The sequence below is a fragment of the Motacilla alba genome, chromosome 14 (genome assembly GCF_015832195.1).
Source record: "Motacilla alba alba isolate MOTALB_02 chromosome 14, Motacilla_alba_V1.0_pri, whole genome shotgun sequence".
In the NCBI taxonomy this organism is placed as follows: Eukaryota; Metazoa; Chordata; class Aves; order Passeriformes; family Motacillidae; genus Motacilla; species Motacilla alba.
The window spans coordinates 12,594,695-12,616,450 of NC_052029.1; the positions used below are offsets into that span (position 1 = coordinate 12,594,695).

The 21,756-nt window shown below is 38.6% G+C and overlaps 1 protein-coding gene across 7 annotated transcripts in view; it reads left to right on the forward strand.

Moving 5' to 3' along the window:
• Positions 1–21,756, forward strand: part of SDK1 (sidekick cell adhesion molecule 1) — a 387,953-nt gene that overhangs the window by 90,986 nt on the left and 275,211 nt on the right. For all 7 annotated transcript variants that reach the window (XM_038151581.1, XM_038151583.1, XM_038151588.1 and 4 more), the window contains exon 3: positions 18,586–18,745. In XM_038151581.1, coding sequence (XP_038007509.1) covers positions 18,586–18,745 — 160 coding nt within the window. The remainder of the gene's footprint in view (positions 1–18,585; positions 18,746–21,756) is intronic.

Sequence of the window (21,756 nt, forward strand, 5' to 3'; positions counted from 1 at the left end):
CTGCTGAGCTTCTGTTCCTTTGCAGTTTCACTTGATGAAGCTGATTTTCCTTCAGCTTCCATGTTCTCCAAAGCATGGGAATCTTTCAGACATTTTCAGTTTTACTGCAGTTTTCTTCCAAGAAGTGACAGTCCTACATCCCGTGGACCCTGAGGAATCTGTACTGATTTATTTCCCTATGGATTCATCTGTAATTTCAACCCTTGGTTCTTAATGGATAAATGGATTCTTGATGTGTTCATTGAGATAAATATAGATATTTTACAACTTCTAATCATTGTATCAATAGACAGAAGGATGGACTGATAAACTCTTACTTTTTTTCCTAAATAGCTTGTTTAGACGAATAAAGGTTCCCAGGAGAGAAAAGAGAGAAAAAAGGGTTATTTTCAGTGTTTGGTAATGAACAAAGTACAAGTGTTGAGAAGGATGAGAGAATTCAATGTGTATCTTGTTTCATAAACCTGTATCACTGTGCTGGTGTAGCTACTCTAATTCATTTTGCCTATGTATATTTACTTTTTATGGGGCATATCTGGCTGCAGAAAACTTTTTCTTAATTGCTTGAATTTTGAGCTGGAATATTTTATGCTGAACTGTGCTTGAGGGTAAATTTTTTTTGAAGGCTTGAACAAGAATGCATATTTCAAGTCTTTTTCCACAGAAAAATATATGGCAGAGCCACTATTGCCATAAAAAGATGAAAAACTGCATTGGTTTAGATGAAGTGCAACAGTTCAAAATGATGTGTGCGCCAAGATTTATTTTGAACTCATGAAGCTTATTTTCATTAATGACCCAACTCTGTTTATTAGAAGAGTGTGATATTAATACTTGATAATCTTATCCCTGATGACACCTTCAGAATAGAAGAGGAGATTCTCTTTTTATTTGTGTGGTTGCTGAGGGTATTTTTGATCAGGGCTGGAGATGTCTGGGCCCTTCCTGTTTCTGAGCTCCTTCCAGAGGTGTCTCGAGGGCTGAAATGCAAAGTGGACACCTGATCCCAGGTGGCCAAGGCTCAGGAGATGAGGCAGCCATGGTTGTTTGATGCTTCCTCCAGGTTTGGTGGTGCAGGTTGGTGTCTGAGGGCACAGAGGCCTTGCAAAAGGCATGTTGGAGGTAAATAGATCAGAAGGGAAACGTGGGCGCGCTGATGCAGCTCTTTCACTGAACAATGAGGAGGAGATGCACTTTTGAGTGGTTTCTTGATTCGGGTTTTCAAATTCTGTCAGCGTGGGGAGTCAGCAACAAGACTCACAATCAGAGCGTTGTGAAATGAGCTGCATTCCCCCGAGGGGTGGAGGAGAAATGGGATCCATGGAGGTTTTATCCTACAGGATACACACAGCGACGTGACCGTGACTTGTCATGTTTTCAAAAGTCATTTGTCAATAGGCTGGTGCCACAAACTGAGTCCTCTGACGAAGGCAGGAATGAGAGTGTGGCCTCCTGCAAGGGCTGCCATGAAAACAATTCATCTGGAATCTACTCAGGAGAAATGAATTGTAAATTAAAAGAAATTGCCAGTGAGCCTCTCTTGTTTTAGGGTTAAAGATCATTTCTGCCAATTATTGACCTCCTCAGACTGAAAACTACACCATATTTCAAAACTCCCACTCTTTTCTCCCTTTCTGCTTGCTGGATGCATTTTATATTTGCTAACTGTAAGAAAATAGGAACAACATAAAAAGCTCAACTTCTTTGACTTCTAGAATTTTGGGGTTATGTGCTTCAGTAGTGTTTTATTGTTCCGCTTCTCTTTCATAAAACAGTATTTCTATTATAAATGCAGCTGATAAAATCAAAAGATCAGTTTCACTTTTAAATCTCCTGAGAGAATTTAGCGCTCTCAAATTCTCTTGCACAATTTAAAATGAATTTTCGCCTTACAAATTTGCAGATTCCTTCCATTTTGGCTTCCACACAGTACGTAGCTGCCAGAATAGAATAAATTAATATTTTCTTTGAACCTCAGTGTGCACCTGAAGCACTCATTAACAGTAAAAGGCTGGAAGTTGTGCGATAGCTGCCATAGATTTTGTAGTTCCTTTATTTCATATATTGATATCCAATTTTAAGGCTTAATAAAACCTGCTAGTGATGGGGATACTCTTGTGACACGTGAACAGCTGGTATCAGGCAGCAATTTGCAGTAAACACTTGCAGTAAACCAAGGAATTTGCCAAGATCTCTAAAAAGTCAGTCTGGAAACTGCCTTCCACAAGGGAAACCTCAGGTCAGACCCGCACAGGAGCTGGAGTTTGGTGAGCTCTACACAAAAACATTTTCAGTGAATAGTGTTTATTGCTGCTTGCTGAGGTTATGTCAGCACAGCAAAACAAATCCTTCACATTTTTTGCCTTGTTTTAAGGAAAACCACAGTTTTCCCCAGGAATGGCTCTTTCAGGACTTTCAGCTAGCTTTGAAAAGTGGGATTAATTACCTTGGAACACAGGCATGTGCCATTAGTCATGCAGTGTATGGCAATCTGCTTTTGTGCTGGTTACTTCTGACTTCAGATTCTTTTTCTCTGTGTAATTTGTATTTGTTTGGTTTTTCTGTTTTGGTTTGTTTGGTTTTTTTTTTGTACTAGTGGACATTCTGACGGGAATACAGGAAACCTGGGATTCCTTTTTTTTTTTTTTTTCCTGAGAACTCCAGGATGCTCAGCAGGAGCCACATGCAGCTAAAATCAAACAAAACAGTGTGTTTTGTCCATTTAAGAAATCCTGTGTGCATAAGATGGATGATAATCAATGTCTTGTTTTTCTCAGCTATTTTGCTCTGCCAGCTACGCAGAGAGAGCTGCAAGGTAGAGGTCCCTCATCCGTAGATTTAATCTTTCTTCAGTTCAAAGCTTTGTAAATAAAAGCAACCATCTGGGCAGGACAGCTGTTGAGATCCCTCTCTTACAAGCATGGTGCTGGTGCCAAAGTGAAGCTCCTTGCACTCATATCATTGGGCCCTCATCAAAAATAAGCAGCCCAAACCCATCCTGTGACCCTTGGAATCCAGTGAATGAGACACCAATTCCTGTTACAATTAATCTTTGCTAGGGGTTCTTAACAGAGCCTCAACACACAGAGTTCAGTGCATTTTCAGCCACTGCATGGTTAATAAGGAGTTGGTTTTGACATTTGAATGATTTTATAAATGTTGCTTTTATCAGTTATTTCAGCTGACCATTCATTCATTCATTCATTCAGCTATGAGCCAATTGCAGAATGACACAGTGACAGCAGTTGTTTTCTTTGAACTCTATGATATATCTGTCCTCTCTGTAAATTTTAGTCTGGAAAAGTAGAAACCTAAGAAATTAAAATAGAAGAAAGTCCAAGCATAAGGACATAGATTTTCATGAAAGAGCAGGCATTCACTACATGGGAAAAAACCCTAGCTCAGGCATTATCAAAGTGAACAAAAATAGGAAATTAACAGTGAATGAAAGCAAAGAATTGTTTTTAATATACTTGGCTGGTATTCATTTCCAAGGCACAAGAATAAGGTTCAGGTACATTTAGGAACTTATAATGGAAATTCAGTTGCTTAATGATGCAGATGATTTCCAAGTATCAAAGGGAGGGAAAAAAAGCTAAGGCAATACATTTGATTTTTTTCCTTTACAATGCTTTTCCTACGTCCTTTTCTGTAGTATTCTTGCCTTCTCAGTATCTGTCTTTGAAATCAATTTCAGATGTCAGGAAGAAAGTTAAAGATGTTGGCAGTAGTTGTCACAGATCAGACTCGGATGTCTCATTAAACTGAGCAAAGGGAGAGTGTGAATCACCTTTAATTTTCAGAATGGTTGCTCTTTAATGTTAAACTGAATGTGATTGATGCCTTGCAGAGTAATATGTGATAATATTTACTGAAATTTCTCTTAAACATTTGAAGATATATTTCTGTGTCAGCCTGGTAGGAATGATTTCAGTTTCCTGTGTTCTTCTTTCCTGGCCCATGGCCTCTAAAGTGAACTTTCAGAACAAATGTAGAACAAGTCAGGCATACCCCTGTTGTGTTGATAATATCAACTTGACAAATGTATTCTGAATTTTGCCTGCAGCCATTAAAATGGAAAGCAAAGTCGGAAGTGTTTTATGGGAGGTTTTTTTTATTGCTTGTACCAGCAAATATTGTACTGGTTTTGTCAAAGGAAAACATAATTTTTATAAAGCACTTGCCCTATTGACTCCCAACTCGAACAATATATTTTAATCCATCATCATGTTATTTTTACTGCTTCATTGTTTTATTTGCCATTATTTTACTGTTTCTGTTTACTTCTAAGATGATATAAACTAAAGGCCAAAAGTCTAAAGTAAATAATTATTATCTTAATGCTAATTTAGGCTGACTGTTTATTAATAGAACTTGGTTTCTATATATAGTATAGACAAACAACAAAGGTTGTTCTTGAACTTTACACACAATTGTAATGATTTGGTTGTATACACAGAGGAGAAGGTCTGGCCATCGGTTTTTAGCCATTTGTGCCATTTTTATTAACTTTATTTTTATAATAAATTGTACTTGAAATGCATTGTAAATATTAAATAGAAAAATTAAAATCATCAGCTTCTCCCAAATGCAGTGGGTTGGCAAGAAGCACATGTGGGGAAGTGTCTTATGTAATTTAACTTCTTTAATATAGAAATAATAATTTTTGCTGCAAGGCTGCGGGATTGGCCTTTGTCCAATGAATGTTTCCTGTAACTGTGAAACACGTTAATTTAATGTGTTTGCACATTAAAGTGGTGTCAAAATAAGTACCTGTGGAGTACTGCTAAACAAAGACAAAAACAACTAATTTGCTTCTTAATGAGCCAGGAATAATGCACCAACATTTCAGTCTGTTTGCTCTTAAGGCAGACAGGGGTTCTGGAGGAGGCTGTTTCAGAGGTTCTCCTCCATGGAGAAGCCTTTTGAAATCCATGCTGGTGAAAGGCATTTTCATAAACCACAGCAGTGAAAGCTCTGATTGTGAAAAATGTGTGAGTAGGAGGATTTATGTGATATAACCTTAAAAGAAGCTAATAGGAATATATCACATAAATTATATTCAGGTCAAACTATTTTTTTTTAGCAACTCACAGAATCACAAGATCACAGAATGGTTTGGGTTGAAAAGGGCTTTAAAGCTCATCCAATTCCAAACCCCTGCCATGGGCAGGGACACCTCCCACCAGACCAGGTTGCTCCAAGCCCCATCCAATGGAGACATGACCTGGAGCTTTTTCCTGTTTTTCTCTTATTCACACCACGGTGGGAGGTAGACCAGAGCAAGTGGCCAGGAGGCTGCCCTGTCACCTCCCTTCCTGGGATCACAGGGATTTCTCCTGTGCCAGAGTAGGGGTGTTCTGCCCTGAACAGAACCTGCAAAATTAGCTTTGTTTGCAGTAATGTGTCAGAGCATCGCTAAAGAATCACAACTGTGCTCTGCTTCAGTGACTTTCCCCCAGATAAATTAATGTACAGAAATGTTTTCTTTTGTCTGTTAAGCAAATAGCTACAGGCTTTCCTTCTTTCTATAAATATTTTAAAAGTTAAGAAACCATTTCTAGGTGTTAATAGAGGACTTTTTCTGTAATTTGTTTGTAAAAGTTTTCTTGACTGTTAAAATTGGACTGTTTTTTTCATGTGGTGCAGACATATAGTTTTCTTGTAAAGCTTTAGTTTGGAAGGACAGGAAGTATACCTTGATATTTTTTGGCCCTGTGGCTAAAAATGTGAGGAATTTCAGAGTTAGAAGAGGAGAGGGAGAATAAGTATTATTTGGGAGGCTAAAACCTCAAACAGCCCAGCTGTTTTCCCACTGGGCTGGCATTAAGTGCCTGGTGGAAGGTGAAGGTAACTTTGTTGATCCAGTCCCACCTATTGCTTCTCTGAAACAACTCAGTGCTCCTGTTACACAAAGAACTGCTCTTTGTTTCAAAATAACTTGAAGTTGCCAGTCCTTTCAGAGAATGTAATTATTTCCTCTGGGGAAAATGACATGCCTTAGCTACTCAAAGAAAGCATTTAGGTTGCCCTTTCTTGCTTTCTTTGTCCTGCAATAATCTAGTTTTTCTAGAAGGAACATTTCTGCTGTCACCATTTTTCTCTGGTGTTGCTGGGTGAAAATAAGCTCAGTGTGTGTCATCCTGTGATGCACTCCCAGTAAACTCAGGTAATAATACTTCATCTATATTTATCCCTTTCTCCCACAGAGTTTAATAAAGGAAATTACTCTGATTAATAGCTTTTAGATGTAACAAACAGCACTGTTTGGGGTTATACATCCATCTAGTCCAGTTTCTGAATTGTCAGCTTGATGATGTATGTGGATGTATAGAGCAGGAGCAGATGACTGGAGGGACTGGGGGAATCCTGCAGAGAACTGAGCCAGCAGATCATTTCCCCCAGTGAGCAATTGTATGGAACTTGTAAACCCGCCCAGGGCTCACCTCTTACAGGATACAGGAGTGCTCCTGAGTCAAGGTTCTGGCTGATTCTGTCTCCTTGTGGATGTACATCTTCATTATTGCCAGCTTGGCCGGGCTCAGAGCGAGGAGCAGAGCTGTGCCCTCCATTTGTTCAGTGTTGCTAAGCAGGCTTTGGCCAGCCTCTCTCTATTTGTTGGGTTGGTCTCCAGCTGGTGCTGCTGCCTGGGTGTGAGAGCAGGATTAGGATCCAGCATGGTCAGTGTAATGTGTAGGGTTTGGTAATTTCCTTCCTGCCAGGCTGGTGCTGTGGGCCAGTGGGATGGGACGAAGCCTGGTGTTGGATTTCTGAGTGAGCACCGAGTGCTCTGTGTTAGATCTCGTGGCCAGTCTCCCACAGGCTCAGCCTTCCCCTCACTCACAGCTTCCAGCAGGACACAAAGGTAACACTGCACAATTCCCACTTTTCACTCGGATGATCTTCTCTCAAGGCTCGGGTGCCTGACAGCTCCCAGAAAATCCTGCAGACGTACAGCCCCAGGCTGGATGTGAGGCAGCTGATCCCCTCTCTCTTTCATACCCATTCTCCTTTAACAGTTCAGAACAGTTTTTGTGAAGAGAAGTCTTTCCCTGGATTATTTTAAACAAAACACTCCAACTCTGAAGACAACCTCATGACTTTTTTTGCATTAACTCTCACCCTCATTGAAGGTGCTAACAAGGTCCTGCAGGACATACGGTAGCCAGTACACTAAGTGGTTTCTTTTACAGTATTTTTGCTTTAATTTTTTTGTTAAATAGAATTTAATCTTTTTCCAAGGTTTGAAGGCAACTTTACAAACTTCTCTCTGACTTAGACTCACCATTGTTTTTCAGTTTTTCCTTTTCAGTTAATTATTTCTCAAACATGCTAAGACAACTTGCAGACTGTAGACATTGCTTATTACTTCTCAAAAATACTGTCCAAAGCAGCCCAGCTGATGGACTAGAGCCTCCTTGTACTTCACTGAATCTTGTTGTGGTACAACAGAGGTATTTTTTTATTTTCTATTCAGATAAATTACTCTAAAATATAATGATTACATGAATTACTTCCAAAGGATAACACTTCAAGTTTACATTCGTTACTTTTTACAGCTGGGAAAAGCCCATCCTCATGACAATTTTTAATACAAAAGGACTTTTTTTTTGTCATCCTGTGCACTGGAAATAACATATTGTGCAATTATTACTTGTGTCCTGAGAAATCTATCAATAATAGAAGGAAAACAATTTCCCTTTCTATTTCAGTACATGATTATACATTCTGTATATATACACACTTCTGATAATGGGCTTTAACCAATATTTTATTGGTTTACTGTAGTTACACACAGAGTAATAAATAGCTTTCAGTTCTTTGGGATTTCATAGTTTTATTATATTTTATGTCTTCTTTACAAATGAGACAAATGAATAATGAGAATTAGTTACTTTGTGACCTGTATCTCTCTTCAAGATGTACAGGTGCAGTAGTACTGGCTCTTAGGATGGTTTTTGACTGAGTTTTTCTTTTATTACAGCTCATAATGCAGTGAATGCAGTTAAAATTGATCTATGATCAAATTTTTCATGTACATCCTTTAACATTATAAACACTTTACTGTAGCATGTTTGCAAATAGTGAAGTAGTTATCAACTACTGTTTGGGGTTTTTTAATCATGTTATTTGTATGTTTAGATGGAAGTACTGTGTGCTGAACATGGGAATGTGGTTCTTTAGTAAGATATATTTGAAGTTCGAGAGGTGCAATTCATTGTTCCTGTATCCTACAGGATATCCAGATTTAATATAATAGTTCTATATTCAGAGCAGTCTGCTGCTGATAGCTGCTAGCCTTAGCATTAAAAGAAAAAAAAACCTCATAAATCAGCCCAAATCAAACCCCAAACTCCAAAACCCCTAAACTTCCAAAAACCCAAACAAGAAGAAAACTTTTCACATCTTAATAAAGTTAAGATGTTATTTTCAAAACACTGTTTAAATTCCCCGTCTGCCTAACTGGGGCTTAACCCTGTCTGGCTTACAAATAAGTCTTTTATTTTTCTTTTACATATGCTTTTGATGTATGTCATCCATCAATGTTAGCAAGAACAGTAAATGCATTGATCTATTGCTGCACTTGACAAGTTAAATAACACTTTATGTAAGAAGTATTGATTTATAAAATCCAGTACATATAATTAACATTAGAACTGTCAAAAGTTGAAAACAGTATTAACTTGCTGCTTATTTATAACCTAAAGAAAATTAAATAAAATATCCAGATTAATCAACTAACTCCTTTTCTTTGCCTTCAGATATGTCAAGCTCAGTTATGTTTGCTAGAACAGTGATATGTTTCTTCCCATTTTGACAAGAAGAAATTACATGTTTCGTCGGTATCGCCAAAAATAATTCTATAGTCTCTAGATCTGTGTATTTTCCTTGAAGTGGTGAAAGAATTCCACTTGGGTAGTTCTGAAAGGATTTGGTGTAAAAGACACAGAAATAAGTGGTGATATTTGGGAAAATGAAGGTGGCCAGTTTGTGTGAGGCTTCCAAAGGGCCTTTGATCCGTCCCCTTGGGAGTGTCTGCACAAATACCCTGAGTGCTCTGCAAGGGTCATTCTGTGCTTCTGTCTCTCACCAGGTGTCTGTCCCAGAGTTTTCGTAAGATGTGGGAATATTTCAGTTGAGTCCTGTAAACTTTGTGCTGTGCTTTGTTGGCATTTCTGTCCTAATCCAGTGTCACACAAGGACATGAACAGTCCTGTCTCTGCTCAGCATAATGTGGGCTCCTGTGCTCACCACCCTCCGATTAAGTGACACCACTCAGATCCTTTGAGTTGAGTTTTTTGAGGTGGGCATTACCCAGTTTCTAAACCTATTTACATTTTTCAACTTCAAGGGAAAAAAAAGAAAACTACAAGTTACATTTAAACAAAATAACAATAGCAGTGAGCAGTAGGCATTGCTTTTAACAAAGGCTTGAGCATGAATCATTTCCCCCCAGCCCCCTTTATCAAAAGAGATGTGTTTATATCTTCTCTGGTTATTCATAGCTGCTTTGCTATTTAGAAAGAAATTCTCCTTGAGAACATAAATAGGTGCCTGACATGGCTTTCAGGTCTGGCAGTGCCTTTGCTGTTCCTTTGTTTCCTCCTGCTGCTCTTGTGTTTCTGTTCTGGTACTTCCAGACACTCCACAGCTGTTTATCTTTTTGATTTTATTTATCTTCTGCACACTGAGAATGCCTCTTATAGCAGGCATGAACTTGAGGAAAGCACATTTATGTTTTCATCTTCTCTCTCCTGTTACGTGTTCTGTAGGGTTTCATCTCTCCTTCGTGCCAGTGTCAATTGGAATATTTAGAGGATATATTTATAAATTGCTGGTTAGATATCAGTGTGATCAGGCTGCCCTACAGTAGTTGGAGATTGTAGATTACGTAGCAGCAACAATAGCTTCCTTTGTGGCTAAAATAATGAAGGAAATCCTGCTATATTTGGATTCCCTTTCAGCGAGGCAGCTCTGCCTTCCACCTGCTGTGGGCTGAGGTTTAAACACTAACAACTTATTTCCTCGAGTCTCTGAGTGAGGCTCTGTAAACATCACTGTATGAAGAGAATATGAAAAGCACAGAGGTTGTGCTTTGATACCAAATTCAGAGGCTGGAGGTTTCTTTGGAGATTTTGTTTTGGTTTTCATAGTTAATGGGTTCTCTTTCATTTGCCTGTTTTGTATGGACGTGCCTTTTTTTTTCAGTGCATTTGTAACTTTCTTAAAAACATCTTCATGAATATTTCAAAAAAATTTCTGGAGCCTTTTTTGTGGATGAACTACAGTAAACATAATTTTAGAACATCACACGTAGCTTTTTGATTTCTAACCTTGCAGCAGGTAAGGAAGGGCTTTAAGCTGAAAGAGGGTGGCTTTAGATGGGATATTGAGAAGAAATTCTTCCCTGTGAGGGTGGTGGGGCCCTGGCACAGGTTGCCCAGAGAAGCTGTGGCTGCCCCATCCCTGGAAGTGTTCCAGGCTGCATGGGGATTGGAGCAACCTGGGCATAATGGAAGGTGTCCCTGCCATGGCAGGGGGTGGGACTGGATGGGCTTTAAGGTCCTTTCCAACCCAAACCATCCCGGGATTCTGTGGTATTCCATGAATTCACAGAGCTATGAATAATGGCTGCCTTCTGATAAACAATAAGCCAATATGATTTTTTTTGCCCCAACTGAACTGAATTATTACAGGTGATCAGAAAGTGAGACTAAAACATGAGGTGTAGAAATTAAATGGGGAAAGGAAGTCTTAGTGGGATTTTAGGTTAATACATCAGGAGCTGCTTGAGGCTCAGTTAAAACGATATCAGCTCATTATTTTTTTTTCTCCTTGGCTGGTCTGCTAAAGAAATCAATTTTAAGAAAAGAATAATACAATTGCATGTGGGAAAGTCTTTCTTGGTGTATTTGGGGATAACTGAGAGAGGTTCATGTTGAATTTTAATGGAGGTGTGTTACCAACCACTGTCTTTTTTTTTTTTTTTTCCCTATCAGAATCCAGTCCCTATAAAAACTCTGCTGTGGCTCTGTTTTGAGTGTTTCTAATAAAACTTTAGAAATCTTTTCTCAAAAGGGAATTCTTCAGGAAGTGATTGTGTAGTGAATGAAAAGATGGTCTTTAAATAGATGGCAGACTGTTAGGGAGTAGATTTTATGAATACAAAGAACAGGTTATATTTAAGGACTTTTAAGCATCTGTGATAGTAAGAGTTTCTTTTTTTATCATAAAATGTCCTGCTCTGGCTTTTTTCTGTTGTCTTAGGATGAAAATGGATTTCTGTAGTTCATCTAAAGCTGTTCATAGAGAAAAATGGAAGAAGGCTAAGAAAGATAACAGGAAATGTTTGTGCCTCAAAACAGGGAAGAAAGGTTGGAAATATCAAACCAGGTTTTACTGTAGCTAGTCACTTCATGGTGTTTATCTTAGAATTATAGAAGTTTCTAGGGAATGAATTAGGATGTTTGTTCTTTTAAGCAATACTACGTGTTAGCCAAGATTTGGGAAAAACATTTGGTCTGTTTGCATCAAGAAATGAGGAGCAGAGAAGCCAACTGGAATCTGCAGTGCCATTTAGGTAATTCAGAAATAGAGAAGTGATGCTTCAATTAAAAAAAAAAAAGAATTTTTAATTAAATCTCCTTAACTATCAGTGTGAAACATTCATTCTTGCCGCTTGGGACTCCTATTCTATTGAATTGTTGAAAGCTAATCATAACTATACATTACAGAATGTTTAGTTTTCCTCCTGGGATGGGCTGCAACAGGTTTGCAATCTTCAGTTCAATATTTCCTCCGTCCAAATCAAATATATGATTGGCAATTACCCAATAGCTAACTTGCCAATTAGTTATATGAGCTGTTCAAGGCAAAAAAAAAGAGAAGATATCCATTGAAATCTTGTCTTCCTGTGAGTATGCATTTAAAAGAAATAAATGTCACTTGTTCTAAAAATATGTGGGCTTACTCACAGATTTTGCTGAGTCCTAAAACAATTTAATTCCATCCCCAATTAAACCTCTAAAAGCGCCATCCATCAACCTCAGCTGATATCTGTATTTGCATTCAGGGATTATAATAGAGGTGCCCAAAAAGAAGGTTATCTTCGTAATCTCTAGGACGACAAAAATGGGCAGCTTGGGCTCATTTACTTGATGTGTGAAACTGGGGAAGAAAGACTGATTTAAATACAGTTGCTTCAGTACTCTTCCAATATAAAATCAGATATCGTCTTTGATGAAAGTTCAGGAAATCCATTTTGAGAGAATGCTTTATACCATTGTGTGAAAACTCTTAGCTGCTGCAGTATATTTGAAAAATAACCTGATATTTTAATGAAATATTCACTATGATGCATCAGTCCTTTGCAATTGAGGTTTAGAATGAGGTAGTAAAATGCAATTTAAATTTAATTGTTGTACTTGGTGATTTATGTCACACTTCCAACCACAAAAATCTGAATCTCAAAGATCCAATATTTTGGGTAAAATAGACTTCCTGCAAATCAATACAGTTAAAGTGACTGAATGCTCTAATGTATGTTTGACATTGTTGACAGTTTATGAATAGATCATAGACTAACTTCCCCAGCATCTCACCCATGCATTTTAGAAGATTTGAATTCAAAAGAAGATTGATTCAAATATATCTGAGCTCAATCTGACTTTCTGGTACATTTCCCAGGATTTACTGTGTTATAATTCCAAATTCATATGCCATATAATCTATTGAAGTTCATTTCCACAAGAGAATACGACTTGCATCCAGAGCTAGCACATGTATGCATGTATATCAGAAACTCTAAGATTAGAAAACTGAGATAGCAAGACTAAAAGATCCTTTTGAAAAGGAAATAGAGAAAAACCTTTTCCATATCCATCATGGGAATAAGAAGAAAAGCCATTTTCCCAGGAGGTTGCAGTTATTTGCTGTCAGAGCAGAGCAGCTCGTGCTCGACTGTTTGTGCTCACAGCTGAACTTCAGTCTGGTCTTGAATGGAGTTTTGCTGTCCAGAGTTGCAGCAATTTCTGTGGATTACTGAGAACATTCTTCCTGTCTCTAGTTTGGGTTTCCTGATTCCAGTTGCCATTTTACCTTAATTTTTATATTACATTCAATGCCCCGGACAGACTTTTTGGGATACTCTTCCCACGGCAGTCACTGTTTACCCACCTGAAGATGGCTCACATCTCCTTTCCTAGCAGACACTGAGAGCAAAACCATTTCTGTGTTGCTGATCTCCTGGGCTGATTGTTCAGTCTCTACCTCATTTTTCTCAGAGAATTCCTCAGAGATAATTCTGTTCTTTATTTTCCTGTGTCAGCTGATCGTACCTTTAGAAGCATATGAAGAAATAGCAATGTGCATCATGTTTTGACTGGAGATTAATAAGCTAAAATCAATAGAGGTGTGCTACTTAATAAACCCATTGTTGTTTTTCTTTTGAGTTTGAAAAATGTATCTCAGTCAAAACTCTCTTTTCAATATTGAACCTGTAGGGCCAACTGAGTGATGGAAAGGCAGCTGCTCACCTGGTATTTGTTAAGTGATTGAGCTGTATTTGCTCTGAATTGCTGATTTATGTGCAGGTTGATCTACTTTTAATATTCAATATTAGCTCACCTAAAAATGACTTTAAAGTAGAGATGCATAACAAAGATAAATAGCAGTGGCACTGGGGATCTTTCAACCTGCTCTCAGCACTCCCTGCCTTTTCCTTCCTCTGAGTGTTCAGGACCACAGAATCTTTTTTTTCAGGAAGTGGGCACCTGATTTTGCCTGTAACTGTTGGTATCCAACTTTTCTGGAGGGAAAAAAGCTGGGATTTGAAGAGGGTAGTTGCAGTGAGTTTTACTGATGGGGGTGGTGTGGTACTTCTCTGGAATACTGTACCTTTCCTTTTCTCTGCAGGGTAGAGGTTCTCAAGATCAAATTGTGTCTTTAATTAAAATTTACTAATTCCTTAGGGACAGGAATGTGCAACTGCTTTCAAGATCTTGTAAGACCTTGTAGTAACTGAAAGATCTATTTAATCTGACTTTGCTTTATGTGTTTTACAGATGTAAGCTCTTCAAGGGTTCAGAATCATTAGCTGATCCTTGTTAATTTGTTTGTTAGAGGGAATGTTTGAGCTCCTTGAGATGGTGCTCTCCTGTTTCTGGAGTCACATTCACTCATGCAGTCCCTGTGAGATTTGGGTTCCTTGGCTTTTTAATGAGTATCTACTCCTGGAATTGTTGTTACCATTCCAAAGCTGTCCAGCCCAGCTGCCTTTTCCTCTTGCAGGTCCTGTTTGTAAATTTGTTCTTGAAGGTGATTTTCAGGGAGAATGGAGCACAAGGGAGCTTTCAGCTCTCCTGCTGTGCATTTCATCTTCCAGGGCTGGGGACCCAGAACTCAGCACCATTTTGTGCTTAAATATCAGCATTAGTCCAAGAAAAACTGTCTGGGTGTTGTTGAATTTAGTCCTGAATCTTTATTTTGAGGTAAAATCCATCTAAGCATGTACCAAAGAAGGAAACTGGATGGGCCAACCCAGCAATGCAATGAAACTCAGGCAGTCTGGAGGTGCAGAAAAGCAAGGCAGAAATGCTGTGGAGCAAATTTCCAGATAATTTTGGCATATTCAATCCTACTTCTTCTTGAGATTTACATAAAAATAAATCTGCAGCATCCTTTTAAGGACACAAGTCAGGATGTTGGCGAGTTTGGTAATCAGACTTAATGAAAATTTACTGAAGCTGTAAATACACATGTGCCAACAGATTGGCACCTTATCCCTTTGCTCCTTCTTTCAACTCAGAAAGTTCTTTAATTACTATTACTTTTATTTTTAAATCAGCATTGCTGAAGAGCCAGAGAGGCTGGAAGTATCAACACATTTAGAAAAAGCAACAGTGTATAGCATGAATGCTTGCTTAATTTTTTTTTTTTTTTTGGTAGGCAGAAAAATATTCTAGCCAAGAATAATAATTTTATTATTTTTTGGTTTTAGGACTCAGTATTTTCATTAGTATTTTACTCCATTCTTTGAAAGTATAAAACAAAAAATGCTTTCCTGGCTTCTAAACCCATGGTTGGCCAAGGTTACCCTCCTGATGAGCCCTTTCTGTAGTTAATTACTGAGTGCAAGTATCTCATACCTATTAACTGCCCCCTTGTGTTTTCTATCCCTCAGCCAGTTAGTTCTTTCCCACAACCCTTCTGAGACGGCTTTGATTTTTTCCCTGCCAATTTTCCTGTTTCCCTGGGATGCTCTATAACAGCCAAACTTTTCCTTGCAGGTCCAGGTTTAAATTCTGCTTTCCATTACAGCTTAAAGCTGTAAATAAAGCCCAGGGTGCAGCCCTTGGTTCCTGAGCCTGAGGTGTGAGCAGCCCTGTGCTGCAGAAATGCCAACGTCATCAAAGCTGCTTCTCTGCAAGGAATTTTTACTCTGTATTTTATTTTCATTTCTGCTTTCAGTGAATATTTAGTGAGCTCTGATTGCATAATTGAATTTGATAAACTGATGGTATGTGATTGATGAGAAAGTCAGGAATAAAGGATTAGAAGATAAAATTACTTCAAGGGTTTAAGTAAATCTTCCATAGAGCCAGGGTAATTTATAAAGCATGCTATACTCTTTATAAAAATATTCCTGTAGGTCTATTAAATTTTAGCTTCTAACAGAACTGGATTGAGTTTTGAGAATCATTTTCATGTAATAACAGCTTGATTGTGATGCTTTAAATGGGAGATAGCTCTGAGTGGGCTGCAGCATCACTGGGTTCAGAATATTTGAGTAGGAAATATAGGGCTGAATGAAGGCTTGTGGGCAGCACTTTGTCTTCCAAATGCATCATTTTTTTCTTGGAAAGACATAACTTAGGAGTAAGTGGATAATTCAGAGTAAGTAATGAAGGAGGTTGTGCTGCTGAGTCTGTAAATCACTGAAAACAAGGATCAACAAATGACTCTGTGTGGTGCAGACTGCACTTCCACTGAGCTCTCCCTCAGTGACGAAACTTTCTTTGGGGAGGAACAGTTTAGGGAACTCATTCCAGGAGCCTCTGTACATGAGCAGGTAAGTGTTGTTTTCAGGAGACTCAGCACGAATCATTTCACTTTACCAGCTGGGCTCTGTTATCTTCCCCTGAACACCAGCACTGCTCCCAGCTGCTGCTTTTCTGTCTCGAGAGGAAGCCTGACACCTTTAATCTTACCAGGGTAGAATGTCTGCAGCTCCCTTGGGAGACTCCCCAGAATACCTTTGACAGGATTTAACATTTTCTCTCTTGTTTAGAAATACCTTTGTAAAAATTTGCTTTTCTCTCTGGATAAAATAACTGTATTTCACAGGAACATCCTCTAACTCCAAGTTAAATTTTTCTTTATAACATTTAAAATATTGGTTGGTTTTACTAGCTAGGAGACAATGAGAATTGGGATAAGAGGATTTCACCATAATTGTAGTCATTAAAACAACAACTAAAGAGAAGCTTTGCAGAATATATTTTCAGTCACGTAATAGTGTGGAGAGGTGTAAAAACTCTCCTTGGCTTGTCTGGGAATATCTGCTAGTTTGGAGCTGTTCCAATTTTCTCATATGTTGTATTGTTGTAGCTTCCTATATAGCCAATTTAGAGAAGATACTGCTGATCTGCACTCACCATAAATCAGGTTGTTTGAAAGACAGGTTATTTAAAATGCTACAAATCAGAAAAGGGCCCTACCCCAAATACAGTTTTTAATTCAGTTTGTTAGATTGGATTTTGTGTGATAGTTTATAAGCATTGCTTTAAGATTATGTGTTTTTCTTTCTGCCTAAATGACTTGTGTTCCTGAAGTTAAATTCTAAAAACTCAGGAGAGAATTTGTCCATCCAAATCATCAGATGAGTGAGGAGCTGTGGTTGATTTATGGCCCATTTCAGAAGATATTTGGCACCAGTGGGCCTGGGGCTCCCTGGCCACGCTCAGCTGGAGCCCAGCTCTGACCCTTCAGTGATAACGAGCCTGTGCTGCCACGTGCTCTGCAGTCAGAAACATCCCCTGAGCAGAGCAAAGTGAAAGATAAAGGCTTGGAGACTTTGACAATCCCCAGGCTGGGCTGTGAACCCCAGTGGAACACCAGGGTCACTGGGAAACCACCACCAGCACCCCTTGGCCCAAGCTCCCGGGGCTGTCCTGGGGCTGTCAGTGATTCTGGGACCTGAAGGTTCAAAAATTCCAGCCAGCTTTGAACAGCACATGAGGGCACTCCAAACTGAAAAAAAAAATAGGTTAAACTCTTTAAATATAAAATGCCTGAGTATATATAAAATGCCAAGTATAAAAATGAAATATAATTATTTAAACATAAAATCCCAAGTATAAAAATGCCTGAGATTTTTGTGTAAAATAAATGTTTAAAGGAAGGTTTGCAGTTTAACTGAACCATTACGTGCACTGGGACAACATTTGTCTATCTTGGGGTTTTTTATGTATTTTATATATAAAGTACACACAGACACCCTGCACACTTTAAAGAAGAGCTCAGTATTGTCTACTTCTTCAGTATTATTAATATTTTATATAAAATTTCTGACTTTGAATATAACTCCTGTGTTTTATGAGTAATCATATAATCCTGAAAGTGTTCCAGGCCAGGTTGGATGGAGCAACCTGGTCCAGTGGAAGGTGCCCCTGCCCATGGGAAGGGTTGGAACTGAATGAGTTGTAACCTCCCTTCCAACCCAGGCCATTCTGTGTTAATTTTGTGTTACAGAATTTGTATGCTTCTAAAATCAAACCTGTAGTTCCTTTACAGTTACAAGTAGAAATTTGACACGTAAAGTGTGAAAAGCCTTCATCTCCCAGAGGTGACGGGGGTAGATCTCCAGCAGGTGTGGACTCAGAATCAATCTGTCTTTGAGCAGAGCTTTGGCAATTTACCCATCAAGAATTTTTGCTGCTTGGAGTGTTTTATTGGTGATACACAAAAGTTTGAGATTACAAATGACCCTTGCACATTACTGAAGTACCCTAATTCAAAAATCTGTTAGTGGCTTCAGGTAATATAATTTAACACATTTTGGTTTGCAAGAACATTGAAAAGTGCATTCAGCTTGTGAGGTGTTTTTTTTCTAAATTCTTTTCCCTATCAAGAATCTTCATTTACCCTGAGACTTCTCCTGCTGTGATAATCATTTCTATCCAAGATTACACTTCTGGTTTCTATTCAAGAAACTTTTTTTAAAAAGGGTATTAAAAAAAAAGCTTTGAGTGGATTTAATCCTCAGAAAGGAGAAGGGGGAAAAAAGCCAATAGGGTTGTTCACTTCCTGCCACAGCAGACAATGTTGGAATTCTCATCTGGAGAAAGAGTAAACATGGACAAAAGCATGTCTGAATGGGCAAGGACAAAGTTTATCAAGATCTTGGTAATTCTGCCCCTAAAGATAAAGCTTAGTTATGAATGCACCAGTGCAAGCCTTAACCGAGTCATGTTGTTTCTTGTTTTACCATGACCATGTTGACGAGAAATTAGCTAAATATCAGTAGTTTCTCCTATATTTTCCTAAATAGCCTCCAAACCCATTTTTTTTTCCTTTGTATTTCAGGGGATGTTGCACCATTCTTCAAGACAGAACCAGGCTTGCCCCAGATCCACCTGGAAGGAAACAGACTGGTCCTTACGTGCCTTGCCGAAGGCAGCTGGCCCCTGGAATTCAAGTGGTTGCACAACGACAGTGAAATCACCTCCTACTCCAGTGAATACAAGTAAATAACATCCATATAATCACCTCTGCAAGTGGAATTGCACAAAACAACCCCAAACCAAACCCCACCCCCTCAGTTTCCCAATGCCTCAAAGAGCTTTGTAGATACAGACACAGGGACTTGGGGGTTTATTGTGAAAGAAGAGTGGGTTTTGTAAACAGATGGGATGAGATTCCCTTGTTAAAAATGAGATTTAACGCTTCAAAACATGGGTCCTAACCTGGAATTTTTAAGTACCAGAAGTGCCTTTTGCTGGAGATGTAACTTTTACCTGTGTTTGTGATAAATAGGAGCCACATTCCTTAGCTAAATGTTACATGTGATGTGTGAACTCATCCTTGAACAGAGCCATGCTCGCTGGGACTGTCCATCTCCATCAGATCTACAGGAATGTGGTCTGTCTTAAATCCCACACAAAACTTTCTGTTTCAATCCTAGCAATTCCAAAAGGGAGCTGATAGTTTAATAAACTGCCCTTTAATGATTGTGCAGTTTGCCCCCAGGACCTCCCTTCCTGCCTCTCTCCCCATCCCACAGACATTCCATCAAACAGGAGCTAAACCACAGCGTGGCTTATCAGAGCTCATTCCTGCTGATAGGCAGCACATGGCTGGCCAAGTACCAATGTGCCAGACAGCCAAGTTTTGTCTGCTTTTCTCTGATGTGGGAGGATTGACTGGGTTTTCTCTGTCCAAACAGAAATTTCTGTGCCCTTACGGAAATTTAATTTTTATGCAACTTATTTGATGGTTTCAAATTTTGTAGAATTTGCCCGATGAGTTCAGACATTGTGAGGGGTGGGTATGTGACAGAGGGAGCCCAGGTACAACACCTGTACCTTTTGAAAACCAAGCAAGTACTGCATTTTTGGGGTACAAGGCTTAAGGTAGGGAAAAGTTATGCTCCATTACTATAGATAGAAATTACAGTATGAGTTGGTATGAGTTGGTAGATAATGCAGATAATGACATAAAGTTATATATTGTTATGCAAGGTAATACATAATTACTTTTCTCAAAGACTTTCAAAATTTTAACCTAGCACTAGTTCTGGTTTTGATGTTATTTACATTTACAGAGCAGTAGGGGGAAAATTCCCTTAAAAAACTTCTTCTTAAAACTTGTGGGGGTCATTTAGCATTTCAAGTATTTAGCAACTGTTTAAAGAATTTAGTTCTATATGAAGTTACCTAGAAATGCTAGACTTGATTTGGAGGAGCCCCCTTAGTCCTGAGTCCCTGCATCTATTCATGGTTGCTGCTTTCAAGCCTTTGGGATGTGGATTACGAGCCACACGCACATAAAGAGGAGATTTGTGAATGCTTTCTAGAAAATGAAAAGATCTCTAATAGCGCAACAAATCACAGGAAGTTTGAGCATGGCTTTGTGCAAATGCCACTTGTTTTGATCAACGACAGCAGAGCCAGTTGTAGTGGCTGGGTAGAAGGAGCTGGAAGCAGCCCTTGACCATGTGAGATGCTGAGAGAGAGGGAGGAAAAATGGTGTTGGGGGACAAACCATGAACATGGAATGAACAGCAAGCAAAGGTTGGAACTCCAGCCCTGCGGATGTGCTAGGCACTGGGAGATGACATTTCATGGTATTGGAGAAACCTGAGTAAGAATGTGTGACATTTTGAAATAAGACCTGGGTGCCGTGGTATTTCTTAAACAAGTGGACATCTCAATAAAAAATTGGAATTTTACTGTGTATGGCAGTGTGAGTCAGTTATTGGAACACCTTTCCCAAGCTGTGTGTGCACATTCCTGCAGTCAGTCCCTTGTTTCTTATATTGCATTTAATTTGTTCTTGTGAATGTCAGGTCATGATTCCAACCATATTTATTAATTCTGCATTTTTATATTGTTCTTATTTCTATTTCTCATTAAAAGATCTGGCGCAGAGGAAGCTGCTGGTTTATGATAATAATATTGATAAAAAATATTAATTTAGAAATTGCATCCCTACTGCTACACCACAGCCAGAGATCAACTAAACAGGATTTTGATTCTGTAGAAATGCAAAGCTTTAAGCTTCCAAAAAATGGCATAGGTGCATTAGGATGAATGAAAGCAAGGAAAAGACATGCTCAGACATAAAAATTGCAGTTGCAAAATTTAACCTTTGACCCCTTAACAGTTTGCTGTGCAGTTCTCTTGGGTAAATAGCCTGTTTAAATGCACGAATCTTCCTGAGTAAGTGACTTCTGCTGCAATTTAAATCATCAATCAAAGATTTTTTGGTAATTGATATTACTTAGTGTGTCTCACTTAAAGTAATGTCTATATTGTAACAGGCTGAAATATATTATTATAACAGCCCAAGTGAGTAAAGAACTAATTGGAGCCTTTGCATTGTGACATTGGTGACCCTGAGTGAGCAGCTCCTCTTTGTCTAACGAGGCTGGTTGTGTGCACAGCCCGGCGTTTACAGTGACTGTGCATACACCACTTTGTGTTAAGTATTTATAAAACAACCTCAGAAATTCTTTGTGATCTGAGATCCACTTTATGATAACAAATCGATGCTGCTGACTGCAGGAGCAATTTTGGTCATGTCTATAGGTTAAGAGACTTTAATGTTCAGGCAGTGTCTTTTTTCTGTTTTCTTTTTTTCCCCCCTTTGTTTTCTTTTGAATTAAGTTCTGGACCAGGTGTGTCTGTCATATTTGCTTTTGTGGCCTGATTTATTGGAATTTATTGGAATTTAAGAAACTAAGGTATGTCTAAGCAGCCATACACTTTCAACCCAATTACTTAAAAGTATCTGATTATTATGTTTTAACAATGGACACATTTCAGTTTTGCTTCTGTCTTTTAAAAGTTAGATCAGTTGATCCATAAGTCTTCTGTTAAGAAAGCTGGAGTAGATAAAAAGTAACATGAATATCTAATAAAATACACTTAGCTTTAATTCTGTATCCATAATTATGACTATTAAATCCCATAGCCTATAGCTTCACTTTCAACTCTTAAGACATTTAAAATTAAAATGAGGGTTTAAATTTTAGAT